This window comes from Dipodomys ordii, unplaced genomic scaffold, assembly GCF_000151885.1.
Source record: "Dipodomys ordii isolate 6190 unplaced genomic scaffold, Dord_2.0 Scaffold1000001372, whole genome shotgun sequence".
In the NCBI taxonomy this organism is placed as follows: Eukaryota; Metazoa; Chordata; class Mammalia; order Rodentia; family Heteromyidae; genus Dipodomys; species Dipodomys ordii.
In genome coordinates this window covers 119,902-138,194 of record NW_012284989.1, presented here as the reverse complement: position 1 = coordinate 138,194, position 18,293 = coordinate 119,902, and the positions used below count along the sequence as shown (strand labels likewise).

General features: G+C 49.5%; 1 protein-coding gene across 1 annotated transcript in view; it reads left to right on the top strand.

Annotated features, from left to right (window-relative positions):
• Positions 1–6,633: 6,633 nt before the first annotated feature.
• LOC106002786 overlaps positions 6,634–18,293 on the top strand; it is a 32,002-nt gene continuing 20,342 nt past the window's right edge. Inside the window, 7 exon segments of the mRNA XM_013037578.1 lie at positions 6,634–6,944; positions 9,672–9,734; positions 11,109–11,200; positions 13,141–13,277; positions 13,591–13,653; positions 14,161–14,212; positions 15,468–15,576. Of these exon segments, the coding sequence (XP_012893032.1) occupies positions 6,634–6,944; positions 9,672–9,734; positions 11,109–11,200; positions 13,141–13,277; positions 13,591–13,653; positions 14,161–14,212; positions 15,468–15,576 (827 nt within the window).

Genomic DNA, 18,293 nt, shown 5'->3' with positions numbered 1-18,293 from the left:
ATCCAAAAAAGACTCAAGATACTCAAGCTGATTTGAAATTTTGGCAAAGTAGCAGGATACAACTATATCGTTATTATGGATGTTGACTCTGGCATGGAATTAATTTCCTCTTTGATCTGATAAATGAATATATGAAAGAACAGAACTTCAGCTAAATATCAAGACCTAACTAAACATATAACCAGAAAAGTCATCATGCAAGTCGTATTGCAACTGGGATAAAAGAAGTATCAGTCATACTGATTCTGTATTTATTGTAAATGCTGATATTTTCATAAATTATTTCCTTTAGCTTGCATTTTTAGAACACTGTGTTAATGATGTATATCTTGGTAACTAATTTTGGATTCCTCCTTCAATTTAGTTCTGAGTATAATGTCTCACTTCAGTTCCTAACCCATGAAATGATGTTGTTTACAAAACAACTGCTATTTATAATACACTATTTATAATACACAAAATCTCATAGGCATGACACCAGTAAGCATTGGTTAACATTTTGATATCATGGTCTCATGACTGATGAGGCTTATCTGTATGAGTATAATTGTACCTAGATTCCTCAGCCTATATTTAACCACTGTTAAAAATGTTTATATCTTTATTTCTCACCCATCGAAGATTAAACCTGAGTATAAAGCCTAAGGAAAATGATAAGCTGAGAGTCTAGCTTTTCTAGATATAAAATAAACAAAATGCAGCGTAGAGTAACTCACTGGTTTAAAGTCAACCTATTTCTCCAAAACATTCTAAGCATTTCCTTACAATCTGTGTTATTCTCAAGAAGGGGGGGAATGTGAGAGGAGGATTAACCAAGCATTGTCTTCAAATATACATAATTTGGATTTGCCTCTTTATTTTGCTATAAGCATTTTTGATAAAAATTGTTTGAATAATTCATTTCCAGGTCAGCTATAATATATCCTAGTTTTATATTCCAAAGTACATTCAGAAAATGCTATATAGCAATTAAGTAAAGAAAGTCCGGGCAGAAAAAATGATATCTCTATACTATGTGATGCCCAATTCTTAGGTATTTCATTATGCCCCAATTTAATGATTGTGATTGTTTAAATCTTCATAAAGTATTAATTAAAATCGATCAGTGCCCTATAAAATAATTGTGTATAATTTTATCCTAGAATCATTAAAGAACTGCCCGTTCAATCATAGCATACATCACATTCCATTGGTATTCATATGGATAGGAATGAGTTTCTTAGGATCTCCCACTTGCCATTTGGAGGTGGCAGAACCAGGATTCAAACTATTCAAACTGTGGGCTCCAGCTCCCACCACTTCAACCCGATGATAGGGAACTCACCAGTCTGTCCAAGAACATCAGCAAGACCAATGATTAGACAGGCGCCAGTGGCTCTCTGCAGTCTTCCTTGATACTTACAAGGCTATGATAGGAGGATCATGGTCAAAGTCACCCTAAGCAGGAAAGTCTTTGAAACCCCTGTCCAACTTCAGTGCCAACAAAGCCAGAAGTAGAGCCGTATGACTCCAGTGGTAGAGGGCTAGCCTTGAGCAAAAGCAGCTCATAGACTGTGCCCAGATCCTGAGTTCAAGGTCTGGGACTGGCAACAAACAGACATAAACAACAATCTGTGCAGCCATCCAGCTAAAGCATATCACCCTCTTGTCCCCAACTGAATTGGACAGAGTTCCCTGGGAAAGGGGCTGGGGGAGCCACTGTCATCTTGATTCTGCCCATTCTGCCTGCATCACAGGATTCTGGCCACACCATTATTTCATGGTTCTTTCTGACCAAAGGGATACAAGAACACATTCCATGCTGCCTGGGAGATGGACTAGACTCTGTTAGCACACTCGGAGGCTGAGATCCACAGGGGGAAAATCCTGCCACAGGAGCGTGGGCCCGCTGCAGGCACCCAGGCCACCCGGCAGCTCAGTGACAGACTGAGCTGGAGCCACAGGCCCTCTGCCCCATGAGCTGCCACCACAGCATGCGTGGGGATGGGAAACAGGACACATGGGCATCTGAGAAGAAAATCTGCTTCATCCATGACCTGCCTGATGAGGTGGACTTCCAGAGTCCAACAGGTGAACTCCACCATTGATGCAGCCAGCTGTTGGCACACATCCAAACCATCGAGGAGTCCTTCATTGTGTGTAAAGAGCAGATGTTGGTCTTGAATGAGCTGTGTTGGGAGAAAGCCAAGTGCATACACTGGCTGTCCCAGGAGAAGATGGAAAGGAGGAAAATGCTGCAGGAGCTGCTGTTGCTCCTCACAGGGGAAGGCACATACAGCAGTCTTCAGATGCCAGCCCAGGCTGAGCCCCCCCCCCCCCCCAACTCTGCTTCACACACCTCAGGGCCTGTGGTGGGTGAAATGAGGGAGGAGCAGAAAGGTTTTGAAGAATTGCAACTTGAAGACAGCATGGAAACTTCCAGAGGAGAGGTCAGTGTTCCCGACCCCATAGTGGACTCCTCCCAGGAGCACGTCCGGCACCAGATGCCGCACATCCAGATCCACCCACAGCTCCCAGGCTCAGGGGAGGAGTGCTCCCCCACTTTCTCCTGTAAACTGATGCCGATGATGACTCTCTATGTGACATACTGACTCTCATAAGCCTTGGCAGCCACCAGAAGTAGGTGGCCAGGTGACTTTCTCTCAGGCCTCCATCTGCTGGGTGATGGGAAGGTTAAACTGGGGATCAGGGAGGACAGAGGCTTCAGGGAGTTGGCCCAAACTCAAGGGATATCTAATGGCCCATTGGTAGCCAGGAAAGAGGCCCATGTTATGCTTATCACAAAGAATAAATTGTTTTCAAAGCAAAAAGCAAGCCTCCAACAAAGATTTGTTCTTCCAGTCTGGGGCTTGAACTCAGGGCCTGGCTACTGTCCCTGAACTCTTTTTGATCAAGACTGGCACTCTACTAGTTGAGCCCCACCTTCCTTTCCAGCTTTTTCTGTGTGGAATAGAACCAAGGGCTTCAGGCATTCTAGGTGACCACTCTATCATTGAGCCACATTCTCAGCTAGGATGATTCTCCCCCCTCCCAAACCCATATGACCATTCCTCAGATAAATAGGAAGTAGGGGCTAGGATGAATATGAAGCACAATCTGGTTCCCCCCAAAATATTCCCCCACCCCCTCTTCCCACACCCTTAGTTGACGTTTCTCTTCTACCATTGAGAGATGAGAGAGGGAGAGGGAAGTCCCAAGAGAGTACCAACAACAGTGGCCCCCTGAAACCCACATCCTCCCACACACAAGTGGTCCTCCAGATTCTGATTTTACCTGACTCAATGTGAAGTCTACACTTTCTCCCCACCACTGCAAGGCTCAGGAAGAAATAAAGGTCACCCATGGCCTCAGCCCACACCCAAAGTGGAAGCTCCTAGTCCCAGACCTACTTCCACTTCTGACTGCCCCTAGTTAGGCCAGACCCACCACTCACCACTATGTTGGTGGTGATGACCTCATGGATGGATCCCAGGAAGAAGGTCTATGTCAAACAGCAAAAGCAGCAGGGTGAGCAGGGCAGAAGGAAGTGGGGGTGATTGCTCTGGGATCTTCCTTGGAGCCCTCCCGTCCAGCCAGATCCATGCTGACCCAAAGCATGGACAAGTCCAGGGGGTGAGACGGATGGAGGAGCACAGGACTAAAGGAGGTACTGCTTTGTCTTAGAGGACTTGATTAATTCCAATTATAATTAATTCCAATTATATTTGGCCCATGCCAATCCCAAAGACAACATGCAATGCCTCTCCGTGTTGTTGTTGGCTGTGAGCACTGTCTCTGACCTCTTTTTCTCAAGGCTGGCGCTCTACCACTTGAGCCATAATGCCACTTTTGTTTTCTGACGTTTCATGGAGGCTAAGAGTCTCACACACTGTCCTGCCCAGACTGGCTTGGCACCGTGATCCTCCAGATCTCAGCTTCCTGAGTAGCTAGGATGACAGGCATGAGCCACCAGTGCCCAGTATGTGATGCTTTTTGAAGGCATTTTGGCAAATCTGTAAAGGAGCCCAAAGGGCCTGGATAGACCATGACCCAATCAAGGAGCTGGGATGGGGGAAGGTTGACCTTCGAGCCATTCTGTTCCCCCAAAATTGAAGATGCCAGGTGCTATTGTATGCATCAAACACCTAGGCCAGCAGCCAACAGGCTTAGTGGGGGAAAAGCAGAGAATACCCAAAGATTGCAATGTAGAAATCTCTGATTTTGCATGCATGTGGTGTGTGTGTGTGTGTGTGTGTGTGTGTGTGTGTGTGTGTGTACTCAGGGCCTAGGCTCTATCCCTGAGCTTTCTTGCTCAAAGCTAGTGCTTTGCCACTTGAGCCACAGCCCCACTTGCTTTTCAATGGTTAATTGTAGGTAAGAGTCTAAAGGACTTTCCTCTCCAGGGTGGCTTTGAAGCATGATGGGGGCCCTAGGGAAGCAAGAGTAAACACAACTGGCAAGTACTATCCCTATGGTGGGCCACTCCTGCCCCCTGGTGGCCACAAACGGAACATGCAGCCCTGTGCCATCATCCTCTAGAGTTCAATTTGGGGGAGTGACCAGAGCCAAGCTGACTTTTGCTCACCCTGATTGCTGATGCCAGAGCAGGTCTGTTCCACCCTAGGCCAAGAGAGCTCCAGGAGGTCCGGCTTTCCAGGGGCACAAGGAAGGGAGAGGTCAGCTCCAGGCTGAGTTAAGAGCCTTTGCCCACAGATACCCCAACTTGACCTTACTTATCACCATAAGACCTGTCAAAGAACAACCCAAAAAAACAAAATTGGAGCTGTGCCTCCAAGTGGTAGAGCTCTAGCATTGAACCAAAGAGCTCAGGGACAGGGCCCCCAAGCTTTGAGTTCAAGACCCCCAGTCAACTTTCCCCATAAAACACAGGTTGTCTAAAGGTCAACTAGTAGGGTTTATGAAGTGTTTCTGAAGAATGGTGATGCTGAAGAAAGCACCTTAATTCTAATTACAGCTGAACTTGTGACATACAGCTATGTGCTGAGTCCTTCACAGGGAGCTATTTGCTGGGTCCTTCCCATATGGGGGTTTTGTGTTGAGTCCTCAAAAAGGTGCTGTTTGCTGAGTCATCGCAAAGGATAGTATGTGCTGAGTCCCTGACAAACGTGGACCGTCCTGGGTTTTTCAAAGGGGGCTGTGTGCTGAGTCCATTACACAATGTACTGTATGCTGAGTCCTTCAAAAGGTGTGGTGAGCTACTGCATCCCAAAGGGTCCTGCTATGTGCTGAGCCCTTGCAAAGAGAGGGATGAGGTGAGTTTTTTGAGTGCTGTGTGCTGAGTCCTTTACCCAGGGTGCTCTGTACTGTCCTTCAAATGGTGCTGTGTGCTGAGTGCTTCCACAGTGTGGTATGTGCTGAGTCCTTCCAAATTGTTCTATGTGTTGAGTTTTTCAAAGGGTGCTGTGTACTGGGTGTTTTACATAGGGTGCTTCATACTCAGCCTTCAAAGGGTGCTGTGTGGAGTCTTATAAGGTTCTATGTGATGAATCCCTGGGAAAAAGTGCTATGTGCTGAGTTTTTCAAAGCATGCCATGCACTGAGTCCTTTACACTGCGGGTTATGGACTCCCTCCTTCAAAAGGTGTTGTGTGCTGAGTACTCTACCCAACATACTACATGCTGAGTTCTTCAAAGGGAGCTGTGTGCTAAGTCCTTTACACAGAGTGCTTTGTGCTATTTTTGGAAGTGGGCTGTGTGCTGAGTCATCCCAAAAGGGTGCTATATTCTGAGTTCGTGAGAGGTAGTTATCCCCAACAATCACACAGACACAAACACACACACACATACACACACGAGTGTCACCATGCACCTGCTTGGTGTGTGGAATGAAGGGGAATTGAGGAGAGTCTTCTCCAGTGGTGGGGCTGAGGGAGATTCCATCCCCAGGGCAGGTACTGGGGGCTGGGGGAGAGTGCCGAGCTGAGCTAAGGCTGCAATTGCCATGGTCTGGAAGCCTTAGGACCTAGTCAGGGCTGCAATTGTGGCCAGTGGTGGGGCGCGGGGCCCAGGGGAGGAGGGGGAGGAGCCCAGGGGCATACTTTGTTGGCAGCAATGGCCAGGGGCCCAAGGGAGCAGGGGTATGTATGCATCAGGGCAGCAAGGCCCAGGAGAGGAGTGTGGGGCTGAGAGAGAGCAGAGAGAAGAGTGAGCAGGAGCACAAGTGAAGTAGGCCCTGAGAGGAGACTCAGCTGGGACAGCTTCTTTACAGGTTTTGCTTTTGTTTTAGGGATTTTAGAAAAAACAAAAAACAAAAAAAACCTTGGCTCCAACCTGCCCAGTTCTTGGAATGAAAAGAATGCCTCTAGGTCCCCCTCTCCTTAACAACTTAACCCACCTTCATTGTTCTGTTTCAGACTGACCAACTAAACAGGTAGCCAGTAATCCGGCTTATGCTGGGATGCTGGCAACATCCAATGTTTACTATAAACTCCACCTTTTTCACATGCTTATGTTAAACTCCACTAAACTCCTTTGTGTATGTTTATCTTAAGCTCTGCTTTACCATTGAATTCATGAGTCATTTAAAACAAAAGTTTAAAACCAAAACAGCCAGTATGTGACAAAGTGTAACCTCACTGGCCACCTGCATGTGGTCTGGCATGACTATGCAATCTTTTGCGGCGGGGAGGCAGCTATGTCTGATGAGGTAGAGGCAGCAGCGGCTGCTGACACAGGGGAGGAGGCCGCTGAGGTGGCGGTGGCTAAGAAGAAGGAGCAGAGGCTGCTTGCAGCCCGCTATGTGCCCGCAGAAGCCCCTACCCCCTCTCAGCAGCGCTGCTTTTCAAACATGGCACTGCCTGCTCTGAACCGCAGAGCCTCTTGCAGTCACCTGGCGGAGATGGTGCGCCCCTGGCCTGCTTGTGGCCCTGACTTGGTCCCGGCCCCGGGTCCTCAGATGCTGGGTGCGGACCCGATCGCAGCCTACAGCTTCTTCCAGCAACACAGGTGAGTGGCAGCCCTGCAGGCCAGCACCCCATGACCCCACCCCCTGCGACCTCCCCACTCTACCCAACCCCCCACCCCCGCCGAGCCAGAACCCGCCTCTTGCTTCCCCTTTCCCATCACTACTGCACCTCCCCCATGTGCCACAGTCTGCCCTGGCTCTGCCAAAAATGCACCCCAGGGGTGGGGGATGGAGGTGGGTGTCCACCCAAGGATCCCACCCTCATCCCTAGCGGTTAGTGTCCCAGGAAAAGGGGAGCTTCAGGGATGGGTGAGGAGGGGGCACCACAGAGCCTCTAGCCTGGAGCAGTGGGAGCTACACAGCTGTGCATCTGCACCCTTTCTCTCCCTGGTGGGAACCTGGTGCCTTTAGTGAGAGGTGGGGAGCAGCACCCAACGCCTGCCTTCTTAGGTCTTTGCCTTTTTGCTGGGGAGGGGGGTATTGGATACAGAAGATAGGCCCCCCCTTGCTGTGTGAGCCCTTGTCTTCTGTGCTCAGTCACACTTTCACCTGAGGACATTCCCAGAAGAGCCCACTAGAGAGGTGAGGGCACTGGGGTCACATAGAAGGTGGCTATTTGGGAGAAAAGCACACTCCCTCTGACACACATACAACCGGCCTGTATCCCCAACCCCAGCTGTCAACAGTTCTGACTGGGTGATCACATTTCCCAGTTCTGCCAGCTTCTGCTAGTGCTCCCAGTCCATCTGGTCTCCTTGTCCTCCCCAAGAATCTGCCAAGTCACCCAGAAGTATGTAGGCTGGAAGTAAGGAGTCCATCAATGTATATAGCCTTTAGGACCTCATCAAAGTCTCCAACAATGCCCCCACCCTAGGTCAGACACCTCTCTGGAGGCACCATGACCCCCTGCTTTGTTTTCTGTACAGGCTCTGAGGAGCCACATGTCTTGGGACCTCTTCACCCAGCGTCCTGGCCTAGGGTTTTGGTGAATGGGGAGTCAAGGCTGGTTGTTCCCAAGGGGAAGGGTCTGGCCCTGGAGAAAGGGAGAGTCAAGGTGGTTCTGCATTATTAGAGCATTGTTCCCCTTGGGTGGTTGCCCCTGGTTCTGACAAGGGAACCCCTGTGCTTGAGCTGGTACATTGCCCAGATGAGAAACCAACAAACTCAGGAGAGACACTGCTCTGAATCTGTGTGTTTAGGTGTGTATGAGAGAGAAAAAGAGAGAGAGAGACCATCTTTCTCATTGTACAGTCAGCATGTCTAAAAAGAGAACAAGCATTTTTTTTGGGGGGGATCCGGTTGTGGGGTCTGAACTCTGGGCCTGTGTGCTGTCCCTCAGCTCTTCAGCTCAAGGCTAGCACTCTACCACTTGAGCCACAGAGCCACTTCCGACTTTTTTCTTTTTGCATACATGGTGCTGAGGAATGGAACCCAGGGCCTTGTGCATGAAAGGAAAGCACTCTACCACTGAGCCAACTTCCTAGCCCCAGCAAAAGCATTTTATTTGTGTGCATGTGTTTATTTGTTGTTGTTTTTTTCATTAATGCCCAGTATGAGCCCAGCCACAATTTTTGTTTTCTCTTTCACAGTGCCAAAGCTCCTTAGGAGAAGGTTTCATTAGATGTTCCTTCCCACCACTTTCTTCCCCTTTCCTGCAGCCCACAGTAACTGCTGGGCCTGTGTGGGTCTCTCCTAGGAGGCCTGTGTGAACCACAGACCAGAGTGGACACCTGCCCTTCTGCCTTTAGCCAGAAGGCTCATGAGGCTACTGTGAACACAGCTGCATTCTTCCAGCCAGACAGTCTGCTCTGGTGTGTATAGTTGGAGCTAATTCAAAGTTGGGAATGTGTCTGCTAAACATAATTAGAGAACGAGATAGGGAGTGTAGGGCAGGGGCTATGAAGCTAGGAGGGTCTGGGAATTGATGAACGGTGTGACATGGAAGATGGTTCATCATGACTGAGGATGAGAGGAGAATCTTACAGAGGGCATTGATGGTGTCCGTGGGCATCTTAGCAGGGGCCTCTGGGCCCGCAATGTTGCCATGGATTTCCTCCCAGGGCAGTGCACTGGTGGGTAGTCCTCCCTGGAGTCCTACAGACTCCAATCTGTGTCCCTCCTGGGCTGTTTCCAGCTGGGCAATGGTAGGCAAGTGTGTTCCCCCTGCTGGAGCCTGCTTGGGATCAGGACATGGCAGTTAGCTAAGGCTCTCTGAATGCCATTTTCTGTAACCTGTTGTAGGCTGTCTGGAAGGAAAAGGGAACTACTGATTTTGGAACCCATTAAGTTTAATTGGGACAAGTGAAATGCCAGCTTTTCCAGGGTTTTTTCTTGATGCTGGCATTTCTACTAACGCCTGGGATTCTGGGTCAAATTAGATGGACCATTTCAGCCACCAAACGATGACTTTCTTTTTTTTTGTCGGTCGTGGGGCTTGAACTCTGGGCCTGGGCGTTGTCCCTCAGCTCTTCAGCTCAAGGTGAGTGCTCTACCACTTGAGCTACAGCGCCACTTCCGATTTTTTGGTGGTTTATTGGAGATAGGAGTCTCACAGTCTCTCCTGCCCAGGCTGGCTTTGAACCGTGATCCTCAGATCTCAGCCTCCTGAGTAGCTAGGATTACAGGCGTGAGCCACCAGCGCCTGGCTCAAACAATGACTTTCAAAGCAGCATAGGCAGAGTTCCCAAGCCAGATGGTTTCCTGCTATGAACGTCGTGCCTTGACTGCCTTTCTCTGGCAGCTGCTGATTCTCCTCCGGCTCTCTCTAGGCTGACCACCACAGTTGAGGATGTCTTGGGGAGCAGAGATTGTGACCTCACCATCTGCAGCCTGTCAGCTGTGAGCAGAGACAATTCCCAGCACCTGAACTGGAATCTGGGAGATTCAGAGACCTGGGATGCCTCAAAGATCCTTTCTTTGCAACATGAAACTTGGGGGCCAGAGATAGTGGACCATTCTGTCTGCCCCAGTGAGTGGAGAGGAGGCCCCTTGAGCCTGGCATTCACCTCACAGCAACCTTGTTCACACCTGAGTGGGGAATGGAGTGCCACAGAACTGGTTCAGTGGCTGGACAGAGATCTTTGAGAAGATAGACATCCCAGAGGCCCTGGAGTCCAGTGAGTACATCATGGCTCAAGTCCTTGGAACCAAAACAGTTAAGTGAGGTAGCACCAGGAGAGTGGGAAGAGGAGGAGGGAGAACTGTTGGAGAGCTACATCAGGCTTTGCCCCCACCCAGGATGCTTACCTGAATTAGATGGGACTTTTCTGTAGTATTGTCATAGACAGATGTTCATTTATTTATCCAACAAACCATTACAGTGTGTGCCAAGCCCGGGGAGGGGGGGTGGGGGGCGGGTCATACATGATGAAAGGTTCCAGTTCTGGTTCCACAGCACATGAAGAAATCTTGGTTTGAGTTGGATACCATTGCTTCACTCCTGTCATCCTAGCTACTTAGGAGGCTGAGATGGGAGGATTGAGGATTAAGGCCCATGCAGGAAAGCCTATGAGACTCCAACTAACTACCAAAAAGAAAATGCCAGAAGTGGATGAGTGGCTCAAGCCATAGACTGTTGGCCTTGAGTAAAAAGGCTCAGGGATAGCACCCAGTCTCTGATTTTAAGGCCCAGGAGTGACACAAAGAGAGGACAGAGAAAGAGAGGAGGGAAGGATGGAGGGAGAAAAGAAGGAAAGGAAGGAAGAAGTTATCATGCAGGCCTTGGTTTGGAGTTCCTGGATCAAGGGAGCCAACCATTCACAATCTCTGTGGGGACAGTTTCAGAGCCTAAAGCCAGTATGTAGGACCAAGCCACTGTCCCCTCGGCAACTTCACGACATCCAGGATCTGAGTGGTTTGCTTACTGCAGAGGGAAACAGCCTGGGGTAGACCCTAGGGCTCAGGGTGTGTCACCCAGTTACAATCTCCCCTAGCTCACCGAGTTTATTTTCTGGTGAGATAAGAAGAAAGTGTCCAAAGGCTAGGGAAGATAGGGAGAGGGAGTGTCCAGAGGGGGGGTGGCAAGAGTTAACCAGGAAGATGAAGAGGGAGGATGATCCCAGATCAGGTGTGTCAGGCCATTGAAGCCACAACCTCACCTGACAACCTAGACCATCAGTGATAGAGCCTTCAACCCAGCCACATGCCTATTAAAAGTCCTGACACTCTGGGTTCACCCTTGACAACCTCGCTGTCGACCACTGCAGGATGCCTGTGCAGTACATCCTTGGGGACTGGGACTTTTGCTGGTTCAATCTGAAGATGACAACCCCAGTGTTCATTCCTCAACCAGAGACAGAGGAAACCAGGCAACTGGCACAGGACAGCCAGGGAATGAGGGCAAGAGTCAGACACATGTTGCTCTGAGACTTCCTCTAGGGGACTCTAGGGCCCCATGACTGCCATTCTCAGAGGTAGAGGTTGGTCTCCTTGCTGGCTCAGCCTTTAGTCTAGATGGCAGATGTGGGATTTAGAGAGGGCGGACTGAAGGTCGAGGCTGGTGGGAACACCAGAGGCACTGGGCTCTGAGCTGGGTTGTTTCTTTGAGGATACTCACAACCCAGGATCATTCCTGAGATGGATCAGCCCTTTTCTCCTCCTGAGATAAAGGGACCTAGAGCCCTCCAGTCTGCATCCCTTGGCTGAGAAATTAATTCATTCCAATATCCTTTGGTTGTATAACTGGATCTCACCTGACTGCCCAGTGTCAAGGCAGGACAGTGAGAGATCTTGAGTCCTTGATGAGGTCACGGGATCCTCAGTATGAGATTGTACTTGTATGTCCTGAGTTGGTGCATGGTCAGTCCCATCTCAGCCTGCCATGACCTAGGACATAGAATCTAGATCCTCAGAGCAGGATGTAGTCTATTCTGTGAATCTTGAGTATTACGTGTGAGCTTTGAGCTCCCGTGTGCTCACCTGCTTCCCATTCTTGGGTGGATTTATGCTAGAAAAAGTTTAAAACTAGGGCCTTGGTCCCATCCCTTGTTTTATGCTCAAAGCTAGCACTCTACCATTTGAGCCACAGCTCCACTTGCAAGGTTTTAGGGTTTTAATTGGAGATAAGAGGGTGGCATTCAACTGCAGTTCTCAGATCTCAGTCTCCTGAGGGGATAGGATGACAGTCATAGAAAAGCATTTTTGGCCGGGTGCCAGTGGCTCATGGATGTCATCCTAAGTAATCAGGAGCTGAATCTTAGGATCACGGGTGAAAGCCAGCTTGGGCAGGAAAGACCCTCAGACTCTTCTCTCCAATAAACCACCAGAAAACCGGAAGTGGTGCTGTGGCTCAAGAATACTGTGCTGGACTTGAGCTGAAGAGCTCAGGGATAGAACCCAGGCCCAGAGTTCAAGCCCCACAACAAACAAAAAGAAAGAAAGTAAAACATCTTTGCCTGCAAAGGATGATGGAGTTGTGTTTGTGTGTAGGTGTGTGGGAGGTGTGGGGGCTGGTAGACATTTATCGCCCAGCTCAGTCATTGTATTAGATGGATTGACCCAAACTCTTAGTTCGCGGCAGCCGATTCTTGACCACAGGTGAAGTCTGGGTTGGATGTCGACCATCGGACCTCAGTCTCCTCATGGGACAGTTGTGAGTAAATAAAGGACTAATACAGAGGGATCTCTGGAGCAGGGCCAGGAACAGAGGGAGCAGGTGTCAGATACAGTTCTCAACAATTCTGTGAGCATATGACAGGAAGTTGCCGGGAAAGGGCTCAGATGGGGTCTGTTACTAACCATGCAACAGGTGTGGGATCATGAAACAAAACGTGGCTGTCTTTCATCATTACCCTATCCTCATGAGGAAGGGATCCTTCACTCTATTCATTTTTCCAGCCAGGTGACCTACTCATGATCCCCAGCTGACAGGAATCTTGGTCTGATTTCTCTGCCATGTTTCCTAGGACAGTGGGTGTTATTCAGTCCACTTCTTGTGGTGGAAAGTCCACTTCTTGTCATTTGTGGGGCTTGAACTCTGGATCTGGATGCTGTCCCTGAGCTCATCAGATCAAGGCTAGCACTCTACCACATGAGCCACAGAATCACTTCCCATTTTCTGTTAGTTCTTTTAGGATAAGAGTCTCACAGACATTCCTCCTGAGCCATCTATGAACCAAGATCTTCACATCTCAGCCTCCTGTGTAGGTAGGATTATAGGTCTGAGCCATCGGCATCTGGCTTAAGTGTAATTCTGGCCCTCTGTCTCTGTCTCTGTCTCTCTCTCTCTCTGTGTCTCTCAGGAATTGGTAGAATGAGTGTTGGAGGAGGTGGCCCAGCATCCCCATGTGTCTGGAACCCAAGGTGGCCCTCTTATTCTGGAGGTGGGCTGTGGGTCAGGAGCTGTTTTGCTCAGCCTGTTGAAGCAGCTTCATGAGGTAAGCCCCTCTGTGCCCTGGCTAGACCTTGACGGTTATTCATTGTCCATCCCATTAGTCCTTCCCTACATCCCTCTTCTACACCCTTGAAGGAAAATGGATGAGAAGGTGTCACCTTGTCGCCCTGCCCAGCACAATCCAGGGCCTCTGACCTATACCACCACCTATCTGACAAGACCCTGGCTATAAGACAATAAAAACACTCTGTGTGTACTACCCTTTGCTGGGGAGTGTCGTTTTGGTTAGGGGGGCGGGGTTCAGAGGAAAGACCCCAGACCTGATTCCTCCCGATGGACATTTGTTCTTGTGACAGAGCCAAGTCATTGCTGTGGATAAGGAATAAGCCTCCATCAGACTGACCCAGAACAATGCTCAAAGATCGGTAGGCTGTTGAAGTATCAACCCACTCATGTCTACTTCCTACTCCAAGCAAGGAGGTATATTGGGGGTGGCCTGGCCCTGGGCCTAAGGGATTATAAATGCATGGTGGTGGTCAGGAGCTCATGGCTCCCACCCATCATCCTGGCTCTTTGGGAGGCTGAGGTCTGATCGTTGTGACTCAGAGTAACCCAGGCAGGAAAGTCCGTGAGAATATTATCTCCCATAAACCACCTCCCTCCCCAAAACCACACACAAAAAAGCCAGACATGGTGCTAAGGCTCAAGTGGTAGAGCCTCAGCCTTGAACAAAAGAAGCTAAGGGTAACACCCAGGCCCTGAATCCAAGCCGTAGGACTAACACAATCATGAAATAAATGAACAGTGTACAACTTTTATCTGACTTCCAAGAAAGATGTATTCAGTTTCTCGCTGGTACATGTAGCCAAAGGTAAGAGCTCCCTTTCATGTTTCCCTAACCCTCTCCTTCTCTCCTTTATCTGTCCAGACTTAGGTTGCAGGACAGAATTCAGATCATCCCCCTGGATGTGACCTTAGGTACTCTCCCCCATCCACCTCCCTTGGGGTCAGGATCCTGGATGCTCTCCCTGCTGGGAGGATAAGGCACCACAGAGATGAGGGTAGGTATCCCCAACACTCACACACATACACACACACACACACAAACACCCCTAATCCAACTCAGACTAGCCTTTTCCAAAGACACTTTATCTCCTTGGATTAACTGACGTAGGAGAGGAATTTGATACCCTGTAATGACTATTTTAACTTGGGCTTGCTAGTTCACAGGAGATAAATGGGAGCAAAAAAATCCAAAAAGCCTTTGGTGCCCATCACCTGGGGTTCCGTCTCATGCCTGTCATCCTGGCTACTCAGGAGGCTGAGATCTGAGGATCATAGTTTGAAGCCAGCCATAAGCTGGAAAGCCCATGAGACTCTACTCTCCATGGAACCACCAAAAAGCCAGAAGTAGAGCTGTGGCTCAAGTGGTAGAGCACCAGCCTTGAACAATAAAACTCAGAAAGATGGCTCCCAGATCCTCAGTTCAAGCCCACACAAAGAAATGGCTCTGTCTTTTTGCCCACAGATTGCCCAGGCCTCGAGCCACCTCTCACGGAGTGTGATACAACACCTGCCCCTGGGTGGTGTATCAGGGCCTTGACAAATCCGGTGGTAGAATCCAGGCCTTCCCCTTCATGCATTCTCAACCCACACTGGCTGGAGGGCAGAGCCTGAAAAGTCTGGCAGCCTGCACAGCGGAGAGGCTCCACCTTTGCCAAGGTGATCAGAAGAGGCTTCTTGGACACAGCACTTGAAAAGGGGTATTGCTTAACAAGGAGGATCTGAAGGAAGCACAGAGAGCAAAGGTGCTGCAGATGATGGGCAACATAGCAGAGCGTGTTCATTTCCAGCCAGGGCTGCTGGTGAGAGACTTGGTATACATGTGTGAGACTGTCCCAAGACAGGCCTGAAGGGTCACAGAAGAACAGCTATCTAGGGCTGGGGTTTTGTCTTAGAGGTGGAGGGCTCGCCTAGCACATAGGAAAGCATGGGTTCGATTCCTAGGTCCTGCATACACAGAAAAATCTGGAAGTGGCATGGTGGCTCAGGTGAAAGAGCACTCCACTGGAGACAAAACAAGTCAGGGACAGTGCCGGGCCATGAGGTCAGGCCCCAGGGCTGTCACCATAAAACAGCTCTCCCATTGCTCCCAGTGACCTTTGTGACAGGTGGATGGCTATGCCCTGAGGCTCTTAGTAGATCCATCTATGCTTTGTGTCTCCTCTGACAGAGGGGAGCTGGGCAGTCCTTCTGCCCTGGGCACCCCTGGGCCCGCTTATCAGCAACCCTCCCAATGTCTTCCACCAGGGCATGGAGAAGCTGGCCCCTGAAGTCCTCAGGTGTCGGTTAGGTGGGACAGGGGGACATAGGGCAGACCCCAGAACTCCTTGTGGGTCTGATCTGCCCAGGAACACCAGGAAATCTGGAGGAGGCAGATGGGAGATTAGAGGGGGTTAGTGATGTGGAGGGGTCCCTTTAATCCCCATGGCTCCACCCAGATTCTAGCATCCCTTTGCTGTCCCTGAGGGAGGTAGAGGGGTGTCTAGGTGGTAGTGTCTAGAGAAGGACTAGGTGGAAATTCTGAAAGACTAAACACCTTAAGCCATGAGCCGCTGGCTTATGCCTGTCATCCCACACCTGTCATCCTGGCCACTCAGGCAGCTGAGATCCAGAGGATCTCATTTCCCAGCCTAGGCAGGAAATTCCCTCCAGAGCCTCATCTCCAATCTCCAACCGGAAGTGGCACTGTGGCTCAAGTGGTAGAGCACTGGCCTTGAGGAAAATTAGACATCAGGGACAGTACCCAAGCCCTGAGTTCAAGTCCCTCAACGAAAAAAGCAAAACCAAAACCAAAACAAATATCCTAACAAGAAAGAAAGACACCCCTTCCTTGCTTGCAAGAGATAGTGAAGCAGTAGGATTGCTGTGGTTGTGAGACCAGATGCTGGCCTTACTGTACAGACATTTCTAATAAGTCCCCTGGTTTGCCCCAGTGTGAAGCCATAGCAGGGTGGGTGGTGTCTTACCAAGAACTCAAGAGGTTGTGGCCTGTGGTAGGCAGGGAGTGGGTGAATGGGACCAGGGGTGGGATGGTAGTGTCAATTATATGCTCTCCATCCATGGAAAAATGGTTTTGGATGCTGGTGACCAAGTCTGAAGTGCAGGGTTACATGTGTTTTGTGTTTTGATGAGTTGGGTTTTCCCTTGGTATAAGAAGTGGCTGCAGAGAAGGCTACAATGCTTGATAAGAAATGTACTCCTTATCTTGCCCATGTAATTGTAACCCTTCTGTACAGTATTTTCACAATAAAAAAAGAAAGAAAGAAAAGAGCTGAAGAAAAAAAAAGATGGGTGTAGCCGGCGCTGCCAGTGGCTCATAACTGTCATCCTAGGTACTCAGGAGGCTGAGATCTGAGGATCACGGTTCAAAGCCAGCTTGGGCAGGAAAGTCTGTGAGACTTTATCTCCAATGAACCACCAGAAAATTGGATGTGGTGCTGTAGCTCCAGTAGTGGAGCGCACACTTTCATCTGAAGAGCTGAGGGCCTGCTGGCTGGCCCAAAGTTCAAACCCCATAACCTACAACCAAACAAAAGGTAGTTGAATTTTCTGCATAACAGTGTGTACAGTAGAAATGCCATGATGTGTTGTGAACCATTGCACACATGTGAGAGGCTCTGAGTTTTGTCTACATTGGCTCTGATGATGGTAGTGTCCTCATATCTGGGGTGGAATATTCAGGGTGCTCAGGGACTGCTGAGGCTTTGGGCTACCACTGTATGTGTCTGTGTGTTTGTGTGTCTGTTGTCTGTGTGTATCTGTGTCTGTGTGTTTGGATGTAGAAGACCTGGGCCTTGAACTCAGGGTCTAGGTGAAGTTCCTATGCTTCTGTGCTCAAAGCTAGATCTCTAACACTTGAGCTGCAGCTCCATTACTGGCTATTTGGTGGTTCATTTGAGATAAGAGCCTCACAGACATTTCTGTGCTGGCTGGCTTTGACCTCAGTCTCCTGAGTAGCGAGGATGACAGGTGTGAGACACCCGTGCCATATGTGTGTGTGTGTGTTTTTCTCATCTCTCTGTACCCTTCCTGGGGGCCTGTCTGCCTCTTTCTGACCTCAGATGGTGCCCCTCCTCCACACTGACCCTGCCTTTAGCCTCCTATCTGGGTCTACAATGAGTCCTAAATTACCAGAGACCCGAGTTCAAGCTTTTCTTTGGGGCCCAAGTCCAGCTGTCCAAATCTTTGGCCGCCTGCAGGGGATTCTGGGTCAGCCGGGCCAGCTGCAATAAAGTCTTGCCTGTCTCTGGGTGGGGTACTCAGACATGGGATGTCCTGCCCTTTTCCTCAGCTAGACCTCTGGCTGCATGTCCCTCTCAGCAGGCTGGCAGTGAGTGGGGGAAGGGGGTTGCCGATGACTCTCGCCAAATCCAGCTTGATAGCAGACTGAAGGCCGCCCAAGCAAGGAGGATTCCAGGCTACTTTGGAGGTGACGCCAAGGCGGCTTGGAAGTGTCTGTTGGTGTCTAGGAAATGTCAACATACTTTATCTCAGGCAAGTCTACTTTCCAGCCCCAGCTGGGCCTCTCAAATCCTTCTAGAGAATTCTGGATGCCCAGAATACAGAGGCACAGACTTTAGATTCCAGAGCCATGGAATTGCGGGAGGAGAATGGTATGGCCAATACTTCAATGTTCTGGGGCATTAGCCTTGACCTGGGTATCCTCTTCTTGTGTACGTTCACTTCTTAACCCAGAGCTGGCCAGAAACAGGCCACTTGTGGTGGTGCTGTGGAAGTGGCAGGAGTGGAAGTGAGATCTAGGATCATCAACATCTGGATTTATGGACTGAGGAGGGATGGGGGGCAAAAGGTATCTTTAAAAACAACTCTTAGAGCTGGAACTCAGGGACTAGGCACTGAGCTTCCTTTGCTCAAATCTAACACTCTACCACTTGAACCACAGCTCACCTTTCATCTTTTTTAGTAGTTTAGTGGAGATAAGAGTCTCACGAACTTTCCTGCCTGGGCTGGCTTCAAGCTGCCATCTTAAGAGCTC